The 14,703-nt window shown below is 42.9% G+C and overlaps 1 protein-coding gene across 3 annotated transcripts in view; it reads left to right on the top strand.

The window, feature by feature from the left end:
* The window catches only part of flna (filamin A, alpha (actin binding protein 280)), a 51,384-nt gene that overhangs the window by 12,648 nt on the left and 24,033 nt on the right, over window positions 1-14,703 (top strand). For all 3 annotated transcript variants that reach the window (XM_061074223.1, XM_061074224.1, XM_061074222.1), the window contains exons 3-8: window positions 6,619-6,870; window positions 7,914-8,011; window positions 9,355-9,502; window positions 9,757-9,875; window positions 9,967-10,044; window positions 14,487-14,649. In XM_061074223.1, the coding sequence (XP_060930206.1) occupies window positions 6,619-6,870; window positions 7,914-8,011; window positions 9,355-9,502; window positions 9,757-9,875; window positions 9,967-10,044; window positions 14,487-14,649 (858 nt within the window). The remainder of the gene's footprint in view (window positions 1-6,618; window positions 6,871-7,913; window positions 8,012-9,354; window positions 9,503-9,756; window positions 9,876-9,966; window positions 10,045-14,486; window positions 14,650-14,703) is intronic.

Below are 14,703 nucleotides of genomic sequence, written 5' to 3'. Positions count from 1 at the left end.
CCCATATTCTTTCTGAATGCTGAACCGAACTAATCTGTCTACGAATAACGAATGTGGGCAATGTTCACTCCAGCGTTAGTCGGAAATGCTAACGTCTGCTAGCTTAGCCACTGGTGGACTTTTATGAATTTAACATTGTACAGTGATTAAGAGATTTCAAAACATCGAGCTATATATTGTGTATCGCATTATAGCCTAAAACTATTGTGATATTTGTTGTAGGCCATTACACCCATCCTTTGTCACACGTCAGAGTGAGAATATCTCTACCATTGAGAAAAATCTTTAATGTCATGCTTTATTCTTCTTTCTTTCAAGAAACAATTCTCTCGAGTTCTGATGTAACTGATGCTACAGCAGCATCTACGCTAACCATTTCAGGAGACTCGTTGTTGTTCTCCCTGTCCTCACACCTAAGACACGCCTGTATCAGTCAATAGTTCCTCCCTCTTTGTATGATGATTGGTCCAAACCTATGTGGTTCAGAAACAAGAAAAAAGCTTGATAGAAATATGGAACTCTCAAAGTTAGGATAAATCTGTAATTTCTTAATCTTGTCATGTTATCTTTCTACAAATTTCTAGCCCAAATGAAATATTTCATGTTGGAATTAAAACAGATTCCGAGCCAAAACACTCGCGTTGATAAAAATTGTTTTGGTTAAAATGCCGTTTTTAAATAAAAACATCTCTTTTGGTTGCACAGCCCATGGCTTAACTCCTTCAGTTCACCCTCCTTACTTGCACCATATTAGTGTTATTTCCAGAACCATCAAGCATCTGTTTTCAGCTAAAGACCCCCTTTAAAACATTGTACGTAATCCTCTCTGCAGCAAACAGCAGACAGACACAGTTCGAGACACAGTTGACTGTTAAGAATGGCCAAAACATGAGTTAATGCAGGTTTAAACAAATTACTATTTTATTATAAGTAATTACTGTACAGCAATAATGCTTAGGCAGTTCACTGGGCTCCAGTAACTGCTTCGTCAGGCGAGAATGCACTATGTGGACCCGCTGGGACATCTAAATACTGCAGCTTGTTTACAGAGAGGCTGCTTGTGTTGGGGATGTCATACAGCATCAAATGTAATCTTTCTTTTTCAGGAACAGAATGGACGTGAGAGTGACTGTGGTGGCGTAGGGCGGAGAAGAACGTTGGGCAGAGAGTGACAAAACGGGAGACTTTAGCAACTATGTTGGGTCAGAAGGGATTACTTCCTGCCTGCTCATTATCGTAAGCATAGCTTCCTGTTCGGCAGGCGAAAGAGGACTCGTCAAGTAGATACTGAGGATTAGCAGAGTGCACATTTCCATTCAGCACCATGGTATTCAGGTTGTTGCATTGCATCGTTGAAAACTTGCCGCTGCACCCTATGCATCATATTGAGACTGAACACGCAGCTATAAAGCAAAATATTCCTTAATGTACTCACAACAATCTTAGGTGATTTAGGTGAAGGGATCTATTGGCAATTGAATATAGAATAATGTTTTTGCTGTTTTAACTATTGTGTTTAATCTACTTTTTACGAATTGTTTTTTTCTTTAACCTAGAAGGAACCTTTTATATTAAAATATTGAAATACTGCCATGTTTTTTCCAGACTGGACAAACTAAACACCTTTTGAGTTTTTATGACAACTGAAGGTTACCACAGGCTCTCTTTCATGTTTGGAAGGGGAGGATGAGGGGAGGGAGGGGTATTCAGACGCAACATGCAATGATACAGTGACTAAATTCTACACACTGAACCTTAAAATTATTTATTGAAATAAGTGGCACATTAACGTCAATGGCACTGTCCCGTAATGTCTTTTTAACATAAAATGTGTTTAGTATCAAACCAAGAAAAGTGTACTGGAAGATGGCTTTTGTCATAATGTTACCAGATTTGACCAACAAGTAGACTGGGGCTCTCGTGCCAGAAAAACGTCTCGAGGGGATCTACTTTTCCAGACCTGAATCGTTTTTGCCAGACTAAGAACTATCAATTATTTGGAAACCGAGTCTCTGCTCTTAAGGTCGATCGTAGCTCTAAGATGTTTCCAGGAAACAAACAGTTGATTAAAGCCGTATGGTATTTATTAAACCTCCTCGTTCATCATTTTATGTGGTGCCCGTGTCCTCCTCTCACCTCCTCAGCCTCTGTCTTAGCCTGCCCCCACTCGCCACTCCCCTCATGTTTTTCATTTTTGTCTTTCTACGTCTGTTCCCCTCAAACTTCACTTTCTCTCAGCCTCTCTGGTCTCGTCACTCAAATGAACATATCTCAGCCCATCCTAGTCGGGTGCTCATGTCAGTGCAGGCTTTAAAAATGTCCCACACAGCAGTTTTCCCTGCCTTCTTCTCCTCTCTTTCTTGTTCCTCCACCCCCTCTGCTGTCCTGTCCTCCCTCCTCCCTCTGCCTGTAACCAGAGCCCAGCGAATGGTAGGGAGGCCAAGATCCAGTTTGCTTCTGCCCTTTTAAGGCTAAAAAACCAGGAGGAACTTTTTTCCAGCAGAGGGAGGGAGGGAGGGAGGATGACTGGAAGGAGTAGAAAGGAAGAGGAGGAAGTGTAGTAGCTCCAGTGTGGTTTGTTGCATGGAGTTAAAGAGGGAGGGAGGGAAAGAAAAGAAAAAGAGAGCTCCAGGTCAAAGATTTTCAGAGTTTGGATGTTTGAAGATACAAGCTGAATTTGTGTCACAGTTGTAAAACAACTGCTTTGATCAGTTTTTTCATATTCTACCTATGTTTCATGTCTTATAAGGCCAATTTGTGTAGTAGGAACATTATAGTAAGGCGGACACTGAACAGGCTGCTATATTAAACATGTGTAAGAGAGTGTGCGTGTGTTTGAGAGATAAGGGCACAGTGGAATGTGTAACATTTCCTCACTGTGTTCTGTCTGACTAGGTTTTCTCAGGCCACTTTTCCAGACATGAGTTGTGTGCGTGTGCGTGTGCGTGCGTGCGTGCGCGTGTGGTCTGAGGAGTTTGCCAGGTGATTGCCAACCTCATTTTTGCAAGACAAGACGCAAACCCAGTGTTTCCAGGACGACTACATATGTGTTAATATGACAGCCTGATAAACTGACATTATGCTTGAGTTTCAATGCACAGTTTTAACATCCTCATTTTTAAAAACCTAAAGCGGCAAACCGAGAGTTTACAGTTCTGATCATGGACCTGAAGAAAACGTATGGTCGACGGACCGAATACATACCTCATGGTTGTCTTAAATATAAAGACACCATAAGGGACTACCAGGTAAGAGAGAGACCTCTATCTCAACCTGCTGTGTGGTTTTGTCCTGAGCCTGACAAGATCGTGCGACTAATCTGCTCCAGATGTTGCAATACAACCTTAATACTGAACAGGACCATTCCCCCTCTCGCTGTCGCTCTTCGTTTATCCCACCCCCTCTCCCGCCTCGAGAGGGACCGGGTCAGGCCGTGGGTCAGGGGTTGTGATGATGTCATAGCAGTGTCACTGCCTGGGGTGGGGATGGGAGGAGGTTTGGTGGGGGCTGCACCAGCAAGCCGAAGAGATGAGTCATGGGAGTTTTGGGGGCAACAGACACGCACACACTCTCTATTGGCCGTCTCTCTCTCTCTCTCTCAAGCACGCACAAACAAACACACACACACACACACACACTAGATGGGTGGTGGGGGGCAGTTTTGAGTCAGCGAAGGGGCAGTCTGCGGCAGTGTGTGTCCGTATATGGGGCTCTCTGTCAGGCTCATGCGCTGTGGCCTGCCGGGAATGCTCGCAGATTCCTTGCATGTTTAGTGGCTTTTGTGTGCGAGAGACATGAATCAGAGAACAACACGTAACCACGCATTATCAGACAGAGTGTGCCAATGTGTCCTAGCAACACCCGGGATGAGGAGGACAGGCCTGAAACCTGAATTGATGCTTCACACTGGTGAGCTGTGGTCAGTGGGCACTGATTGCTCATCAAACTGTAGTTACAATAGATTGTACAGGCGGAGGCGGGGTCCCGTTTCAAACTTGAAAATAAGTGATATATTCATATAAAGATATCATCAATATATAAAATAATCATTAGTTTGATACTTTGGCCTTTTTCTGTACGCGTGGTTTTGTTGTGGTCCTGTCCTGCTCTCACTTCACTATGTGACACACCCCTACTCCTGATCTTGCATTCCTGCTGCAAGTACCAACCTGGGATACACATGTTCACACCAGTCCCGCCCCCTAATAGTACAAATGTAAATTCATAGCTGTCAGTCATTTTTTCTGTGTTTTCAGGCAACATTTCTCTCTGGTTCCTCTCCCCTCCTCTCTTCTTCTTTCCATTGTTCCTTCACAATCCGATCTTCTGCTTCTTGCTTTCCATTCCCATGTCATTCCTGAAGAGACTGAGTTGCCACTCTGCCGCTATTCTGATGACCCAGCTCTCTCTAAGTTCCCATGGTGATGGGTTATCCAAACAGACCTGAACCTGCTTTATTTTATCACTATGCAGAGTGTTTTTTTCCACTGGGAGCAGCTGATATATCATGTAGAGCAGGGTGGGCACCATGTGAGCACAACGCAAATTCAGAGGGACTGGCAGATGTACTTCTGAATGTAGGGAAAGAACTTCTCTAATTTATTACCATGTTGTGAGGTAAAGGCTGCATGTGTTCCTGACTGGCTTGTTGTCTTGAACGTGCATATATTCCATTACCCCCTTTTATGGTTTAGACCCCCATACTTTCTGACCCCAACCTCAAACTCTTGCTGCAGCTCTTGGCCAGAGAGCTTTCTGGGCCTCCTACTGCTGCAGTTAAATATTCAGCCTTTTCAGTAGCGCCAGCCCCCAACCGCAGCCCCAGCACTCTTATGCAAAAATACACTGACGAATGCCTCAGATGGAATTTAGACCAACCAGACGTATAACTAGATGTGCCATTGTGTCATTCTGTTCAAGTATGGACTGTTGTGTTAAAATCTGTATAAGCCTATGTAAATGTAATAATTATCTAAACTCTTTCCCCATAGCACAATAAGTGAGAATATATTTTTTCGGATGGTTGCTGTAATAAAATAAAAGATATTCAAATTTCTGCTCAGATGTGAATCATGATTCAAGCAGAAAAGTCCCTTCATCTCCCTCCTCCGATTACATCTCAAAAGAAGAAAGTTGGTCCCATTTCTAAAGGTTCATATCCTTAATAGAAGATGTATTATTAAAGTAGAGATATTAAAGGCAAAGCAACAATGTTTTTTATCTTTTTGTAAATTAAGTTGCATTGTATGAGTGAAGCAGTGCCACCATATTCATTTGGAGAGAGAGTTAGGTAATTCACGGTGTCATCCATGTAGCTATGATTAGCCACGTAGCCCATTTCCTTTGAGATATAATCTAAAGCAATAAAGACAGTAGCAGTTCATTCAAGCTGTAGTTCCATTCTCAACATTGACTCCTAACAAAGGCTGCAGTAAGATTAGACGGCACCAGTACTGCTGTTTTCAATCAGTATTTAGGCTACATCCATAATAGTACTTTTTTATTTGCAGCAACTCTGCGACAGATACACCTGGCGTCCAAACTACTCCAGAGTTTCTGAGCTGAAAAAATGACAAAGTTTGAAAACACTGCTGGAGGCGTTTTAGTTTGAAAATTTCAGCGCAGCGTTTTAAGTCTGGATGGGCAGAAACGGAAGCGTTTGGAAACTATGACGTAGACACTCACAACCTCTTGTTGATTGGATCTTTTTAGTCACAACGTGGCCATCGCTGATTCATCAGGCTCCTATCTCATGACCTCCTTCCAGAAGAAAACAGGCCCTAACCTTTGCTACCAGTGTAGAACCCGCCATGGATAATCCCTTACAAGCGTAGCTGATCCTTTTGTCTTGCTAACAGCTGTTAGTTAAATTATACTTACATGAGTAGGACAGCTAATATTTGAGCAATCTTAAAAAATGCCATTGTCCAGCCTGAAGCACATGCCTTCCTGTTTAAACCGGAACACACATGCCAAGTTTCAATGAGCGGCTACGTGATATGCTTTTTCAGGGGTGTTTATATGGACGTGGATTGAAACTGATACAGAGCGAAAATGGCAGTGTGGACAGAAATTGTTTTAGTACTACTAACAAAATGTAGTTGTATTGATGTGGCCTTAGACAAATGGCTTTAACACACAAAGTGGTTTGAATCCAGATTGAAATCTCTACAAAAGACCATGAAGTACCACGTTGGACTTCAGCAAAAACTACTTTTCTCTCTTTCCAGACCAAAGAATGCTCTATGATTTCTAGGTATGCATTCTCCTCCTCCTTAAAGATCTACATTAGATAACCGATAACAGAGGTCCTCCTGGGGGAAATCTGAAGTTAAAAGCGCAGATCATCAGATTCTCACTTCTGAGACACTGAGCAGTAGTAGAAGCAAAAAAATCAAACAAGAGACCTTCCTCTGAAATGTTTCTAATGCAGTGCTATCCCATTTACCTTCTTTGTGTTCATTTTGAACTGACTATACCTCCCCTTTTTAAATGCATGTAAAAGAAAAATCTTCCTCATTTAATTGTAGTAATTTTTGTACCTCTGGATGGCAGATTTCTGTTTAGACAGCATGGTATCATAAATCTAACCCTCCTCTCTTTTCCTTTGGGCTCCAGACTCTAAAGCCATTGTGGATGGGAACCTAAAGCTCATCCTGGGTCTGATCTGGACCTTGATCCTGCACTACTCCATCTCCATGCCCATGTGGGATGAGGATGAGGAAACAGAATCCGGCAGGCAGAAGACACCTAAGCAGAGGCTGCTGGGATGGATCCAGAACAAACTGCCCGAGCTTCCCATCACCAACTTCAACAGAGACTGGCAGACTGGCCGGGCCCTTGGTGCCCTGGTTGACAGCTGTGCTCCAGGTAAGTGCGTGCGTGCGTGCGTGTGTGTGTTAGAGAACATCATTGTGGTTCTGTCTTGCAGAGGATGGTTGGGACATATGATGTCACACAGATGTTTAACTCAGCTAATGATTGATTGCTAGAAATATTAATTGTCCACAAACACCAGTGATTGACAGCTGCAGATCTGAGGTCAGGTCAGGGAAAACATAAGAGGGTGGTTTTCATGTGTGGGAGAAAAGGCTGAGGGCAGAGCTAATGAAGAGCTGATCATTAGCTCTGCCATTTAAAGTAGGAGAAGAGGAGACAGGCATGGAGAGATGAAGGTGAGGGAAAGTGAGGCAAACGGGAGGTTTCTGTTTACATAGTCGGGATTTTTGGCATACCTGTGGATCACCATCAGCCTCGAACCACAGATAAGGACCCAACCAAAGCAGTTAGATCTCTCCAGCCAGAGATTTCCCTGTGTGTGCAAAAATAACAGCACACGCACTTGAGTCAGTTTCGAATAAGTGAAAAAACAAAAAACTGCTGATACAGACACATTGCCAGGAAGTGTTTGTATGATAATCAATGTCTATCACAACATGCAGTGGAGAAATTGAAGGGCAGACGTCTTAAGGAGCCTCAGGGACACAGACACTCACACCTACTTACTACTTCAGATTCACCTTCAAATGCAGATTAGACCTGTTTTTGAATTCTCCTTTTATCTGCTGAAGGTCGTCAATGCTGCAGCCTTGGCGCTAACACAGAGCCCATAATTAGACAGAACCTCTCATTTTCTGTGTGTAGTGAAGTTCACGTTTACTTAATGTCCTGCATTTTTACCTAGCCGGACAAAAAACAAGATTAGAAATATAACAGATTATCATCATACTGTGATTTTGATTTGCCTAAACTGTAATTTGTTATGTTTTTCCTTTTTCTCAGCTTCAAACACAAATTTCCCATTATCATTTTAAATCTCTTTATATTGTCATGCTTTGTTTGTACTTAAATGGTAGGTATTTGTCATGCTGCTGCCTGTAGTGAACCAAACCTGGCTCTTTTCTTTCCTGCAGGTCTGTGTCCTGACTGGGACCAGTGGGATCAGACCAAGCCAGTGGACAACGCCCGTGAGGCCATGCAGCAGGCCGACGACTGGCTGGGCATCCCACAGGTAAAACAGATTCCTTTACAGATGGGCAAGAAATAAGAATTAATGATATTCTTTGTACAAATATAAAGTTGAAGTCATGAATAACACATTTGGGAATGCTGTTTAAATCTTACTTACACTTCTATAGCCAAAGGCTTATGGCTAATGTTAGCTAATGTTAGCAAACTTGAGATATTCAATAGGCTGTATTGTTGTGTAACTGTGTGGTCTCAGGAAACCCTGGAGGCAAATTGTACAAAACTTTGTATGAATGTTCTTTATTTAATGGTTAAAGAGTTAACACACTTAGTATATACATGCATACCTCATATACCTACTTTCAAAGACCTCTGAATAGGATGGGGATCCTAAAAAACCCAGATCTGGACACCCCAACCTTTATCATTATTCAAAGGCAGTAAATAGTTGGGGACTATTTTTAAGATGCAGATTAATCCACATTTGGTATTGAATATTAATATACTAACATTATTTTTTACATTTTATTGTATATTATATATTAATATATTAAATCCTGTTCATTTTCAATCAATTTGTTGACAATTAAAAATAAAGAATATCACTTGCCAAAACTAGGGCACTGTCACACACATGCAAAGTGATTATCGCAGGTCAAAGTTTTTCAACTCCACGCAAAGCTAGGCTGCAATTTGCTTCGCCACTGGAAGCAACTGTTTTATTCACCTGCTCGCTCGCACTGATTAGAAGTGATCGGAAAGCAAAGGTTAACTTGGATATCATGTAGAGAGAATAAAATAATTAAATAACTGTAACTAAAACACTTTCCATTCCCTGTAGTATTTGCTCAGAACAAAAGGTTAACCATTTGATAATGGAGTATTTAAACAGACTTTACCAAATGTCGTGTTTCAGTGCTGGTTTGTGGGTTGTGTTGCTCCTGTGAAATTTTGACAGTGTTGTGTTGGCATGATTGGCACATTGCTGGCAGCTGGCACAGCATAGCGTGCTGACAGTTGGGTTTGTGGTCTCCACTGTTTCCGCCTGCAGCTCTGCTTCTGCTATGAAACTGGCTTTGTCCCTGGGCCTGCTGTTTTTGTGGGCTGTAAAAATCAGACAATGAGCTTGTCTGTATGAGCTTCTGCCGGCTGCTTCGTGCGAGTGAGTTTGCCACAGGTACTTTCTGAGCGGAGGTAGAGGTTGCCTTGTGGTTCCATCACTAAATCACAACTCAACTCAGTAGATTTTGTGGGTAGATGTCTCCATGGCAACTATTCAAGCACAGTGCATCTGGGGCATCCCTTCTTTTTCGTTTGCAAATATGCAAATAAGGTAAAAACTACCCTTTAGGTTGGAAATAATTTCTCATTTGCTATATCTTGTAGGTGATAACCCCCGAAGAGATCGTTGACCCCAATGTGGACGAGCATTCAGTCATGACCTACCTGTCCCAGTTCCCCAAGGGTAAACTGAAACCTGGTGCACCTCTCCGACCAAAACTCAACCCCAAAAAGGCCCGTGCCTATGGCCCAGGTACACACACAAACACACACACACACATGATAGAACAACCCACGCGGTTGGATGCTGGCAATTAGAGGCAATTTCAGCTCATCCATTTACTGTAGCTTCTTCTGGACTCTCAGACTTTAAGTTGACATAGATGTTAAAAGTCATGAATGAAGTAGGCACCCACAACTTCTTCTGTGTCAGTCAAAGATCACACACGATATATTCACAGGACATGTTTAATATCCCAACTCTCCGTCCCCCTCTGACGTCTGCAGGTGTCGAGCCTGTTGGTAACGTTGTGATGAAGAAAGCTGTGTTCACTGTGGAGACCATCAGTGCAGGAATGGGCGAGGTGCTGGTTTACGTGGAGGACCCTGCTGGACACAGAGAGGAGGTGGGACACTGGTACCTTCATGGTGTTTGGTTCTCATGAGAAACTGTCCTCTTACTTTTTGTGACATATAGCATCATTGTTTGTCCTGCAGGCTAAAGTGACAGGCAACAGTGATAAGAACCGCACCTACTCCATCTACTACATCCCTAAAGTTACAGGCATGCACAAGGTAAGATTATATTTACTCTAACGACCCATTTATTCATCTACGTTGGATCGTCACCATAGGTCAAGCCTAGCTATGTACTTAACGCTCTAGGCTAATGTGAACCCTAGTAACTAAACATCACAACAGCATTCTGCAGCAACTGTGATTGGTCTGTATGGTATACTGTTGTCAACGTTTGGTCAATTCCAAGTTCAGGTCTGAACACACCCAAATGCGGCCTGAGATCTGATAACTCAGACCCCTTATGGAAATGGTTTTGGATACATGTGTTCACATTCTGTTCACTGTGTGAACATAAATGCGTCCTCAGACAAAAAATAAGGAGCAAATACTCAGCTGACGTCGCTGACCCGCTGCAGTTTCATAATAAACTAAGCATATTTAAAGCTACTCAGTGTCGATTGACGTTTTATCCTTATGTGGTGATCAGTGTTGATTTTTCTGTTGCCACTGACACAATATCAACACTAATAACCACATAAGGATAATAATTCAATTCATAAAATCTTTCTTCATAGCTACACATATTAATTTTTTTCATTCAATCCCTCCTGACTCCACTCTCTTTCTCTATACCACTTGCACAGAACACAAATATTGTTCTCAGAAACATCTATAAACTCAAAACGGGTATAAACATCATTAGGTCTTCGCAATCATAAAAGAACATGATCATTTGGATGTAGAGCGAGGACCTGAGATCAGATCACAATGGTCACTAGGGCTTTGACTGTAACCACATTACCGCAATGTAATTCGGTGAAGTTAGGTTAGGTTAGGTTAGTTTATTGGTCTCCACCAGGGAGAAATTTGTCGTGAAGACAGGGAACATGTTGCATACATAAAAACACATACAGTACAAAAAGAACATCAAGTTAAAAGTCTGGTGGAGTAAACAGACCACTGGACAATCCTTCACATGCAGTAAGCCGACGTGAACGCATTCACATGCTTCCACACCGCTACTCTAACTGTAATCATAAATATACATTCATATCAGCATCACATAACCTCAAGCATACATTAATCCGTTCACTCACATACAGTATGTCCATAGTTTGACTCATAATACATTCATTTCCATATACACATAGCCTATGTTCGTATACATATACAGAAACATTGCAATCATTTCCTGCTGTTGAGAAGTTTGGTTGATACAGGCACAAAGGAATGTTTGTATCGATTGTGCCTGCACAAGGGAAGCCTATATCTCCTTCCAGAGTTCAGGAGAGTATATTCACTATTCAGCACATGAGAACTATCTGTTAAAATGGCATTTGCCTGTCTGATCGTCTCCTGCTCAAAAAGGTCCTGTGGATTTAGGGGGGGTGTTATTCCCATAATCTTGCCAGCAGTTTTGACAAGGCTTGAGATTTCAGCTCTAGATTTAGCAGATAGGTTACCAAACCAGCTGGTGATACCATAGCGGAGTATTGACTCAATTGCTGCTCTATAAAAAATTAGCATAATATTTTTGCAAACTCCAAATACTCTGAGCCTACGTAGGAAATGGAGACGTTGGTGAATTTTGGCACAAACATTGGCCACCTGTGTGCCCCATCTCAAATCGCTGTCAACATGGACACCAAGGTACCTGAATGTTTTGACCTGCACAATGTCCTGGCCATGGACAGCCACAGGGCTCTGGTCTCCCATTGATCTAGGATCCAACAACATCTCAACAGTTTTAGTTGTATTAATGAGCAGCGAGTGGGCATCACACCAGTTGACAAACTTGTCAACCGCAAGTTGATGAACACTCAAATTAGTATGTTTGGTGAGCAGGCTAAGTATGACAGTGTCATCAGAAAATTTTACTGTGAATTGATTTGGCTCAGAACTGACACAGTCGTTGGTATACAACGTGTACAGAAAAGGTGAACTAACACACCCCTGGGGGGCACCAGTGCTGCATACAGCCAGATCAGACAAAGCTGAGTTAAACTTAACCTTCTGTGGCCTATTCGATAAAAAAGAATAGTACCACCGAATTAAGAAAGGATTGACATTTAGCTGAACTAATTTCTTCAAAAGAATGTGTGGTTGAATGAGATTAAAAGCGGAACTAAAATCAACAAAAAGAAGTCTAGCATATCCAGCTGGATTTTCTAGGTGCTTCAGAACAAGATGCATTACAGTCGCTATGGCATCACTTGTGCTGCGGTTTTTGGTGTAGGCAAATTGATATTTATCAAGCGCTGGTTGCACGAAGCTGTTCGAAGCTTCTCTATCATGATCTTCTCTAATGATTTAAAAACATTTGAGGTGATGGCCACCGGCCGGTAATCATTGTCCTCCTGGGGACTGATCTTTTTAGGTATGGGTAGTATAATAGATTTTTTCCATAGTCTTGGCACTGTATAAGTGTCCATGGAAAACTGGAATAGTTTCACCCAGACCGGGGACAGTTCCTCGGCAAAAGATTTCAAAATAAAAGCTGACAGGCCGTCTGGACCTGTTGCCTTTTTAATCTGAATAGTTTTAAAAGTTTTAATGACTGTTTCCAGATCAATTACAATCCTATCCACATTTAAATCACAAATCACAGATTCTAAAACATCGGCACAATCTGCACTGTTATCAACATTAAAACGCATATAAAAATTGTTCAGTTCATTTGCCCTGGTCATTTCGTTATGAGCAAACAGAGGTTTCTTTTTCGCGTCCATGTTCGTCATATGTCTAATTGAGTCCCAAAGTTTCTTAGTATTGCATTCCGCCAAGTTTTGCTCTGCCCGTTCTTTATGTTGATGGCGCGCTGCTGTTATCTTCAGATTTAGGTCCTTTTGGGCCGCTCGGACCGCCGCTTTATCCCCCAACTTGAAAGCGCCTTTTTTCCTTTTAATATAGTCCATAATGTCAGGGGTAAAATAAGATTTATTGTTGGGATACCGTTTAATTGTCTTTGTGGGTATGACAGACTCAATGCAAAAATTGATGTAATCAGTAGTTGCTTCTGTAGCACTGTCTATGTCCGTATCCTTGAGAAAGATATCCCAATCCGTACAAAGGAAGCATCCCTTCAGCTCCTCCAATTTATCATTAGTCCATACCTTCACCGTCTGAGTAACCGGTTTGGTAGATTTAAAAACGGACCGATATGTGGGAAGCAGCTGAATTACGTTATGGTCTGAGTTTTTAAGTGGAGGTCTGGCTCTGGCAGTATATGCATCTTTAATATTCCCATAACATTTGTCCAGTATATTATTATTCCTGGTGCTGCACTTCACATATTGGTCAAATCCTGGCAGCGTTTTATTTAAGCTGCAATGATTGAAATCCCCAAGTATCATCATTGGGGCATCAGGCTTGCTTTCTAGATGACGGTGAACACAGTCTGCGATTAGATTTGCTGCCCTGCCCGCATTACCGCTGGGTGGGACATAGACAACGCACACAAACAAATTGGTAAATTCCCGGGGGAGATAGTGTGGCCGCAAGGTGACACACAAAAGCTCTAAATCGGGGGTGCATATTCTGTCCCTCACTGCAAGGTTTCGGCACCATCTGTCATTGATGTAGATACACACGCCCCCTCCGCGGAGTTTACCTGAGTTTGCGTCTCTGTCCAAACGTACATGGGAAAACCCCTCAATCTGAATAAAATTGTCCGGAACATCCTTACCGAACCAAGTCTCCGTAAAAGCCATAATGCCCGACTCCCGATATTCATAGCAGGCTCCCACCTGTTGACGCAGATCATCCATTTTATTTTTAAGGGAGCGGGGATTGCATAGGAGCATTGGCGGTAGCGGTAGCTGGGTGGCTGATTGTATGCGCCGTCTAATGCCGCCTCTCCTGCCACGCTTCCTAGCCCTGCTTCGCCGATACTTTCCCCCCTGGTGTCGGCACAGTCCGCCAGGGACATCCTGCAGAAGACCAGGCGATGGTAGTGCGCCGCTCTCCCGCAGTCCCAGCAGCTCTAAACAGCTGTATGTCCTCAGGCCGCTGTTATTGATAGGATCCTCCGCCATGCATTGGGTGACGGGTCCGGCCAGGATCATCCACGCCAACACCAGTGCCTTAATTCCTCGCCAATTCACTCCACGTACACGCATCATACAGCTCAAAGCATGAGCTGTCATCTCCAATAAATCTGCGCATTTAATCCACCGAAGCCAGACATTAAACGGGGACATGACAAACAAACAAAGGACATGCAACAGGAGCCCTTCTCCATGTCGCCAGCAGAGCAGCGCCATGTTTTGCATGGCGCGGAAGTGCTCACACTGTGGGATAGAAACTCCATCGCCAACTATTGTTTTTGTTGTGAAGGCCTTCTTGCAGAGAGACACTGACGCACATTAATGATCACATACTGTATATAAACAGGGGCTTTAGGGGCTGTGCTGTCTTTACTGTAATAGATTCAAGTCAGACCCTTCATTATACAGTTTAAGTGCAAGCTGAATTTTCACTCTCTCCTTTCTGCTTTGTAGGTGACTGTGCTGTTTGCAGGGCTGCACATCTCTAAGAGCCCCTTTGAGGTGGAGATTGGCATGGCTCAGGGAGACTCCAGCAAGGCTACGGCCCAGGGACCAGGCATCGAGCCCTCAGGAAACATCGCCAACAAAGCCACCTACTTTGACGTCTACACCGCAGGTAAATAACAGGGACCATGTGAGGCAGGTAGGGTTTCTCCACTACCATCAGGTT

The sequence above is a fragment of the Limanda limanda genome, chromosome 7, assembly GCF_963576545.1.
Source record: "Limanda limanda chromosome 7, fLimLim1.1, whole genome shotgun sequence".
Classification (NCBI taxonomy): Eukaryota; Metazoa; Chordata; class Actinopteri; order Pleuronectiformes; family Pleuronectidae; genus Limanda; species Limanda limanda.
This window is presented reverse-complemented; position numbering and strand designations above follow the sequence as displayed.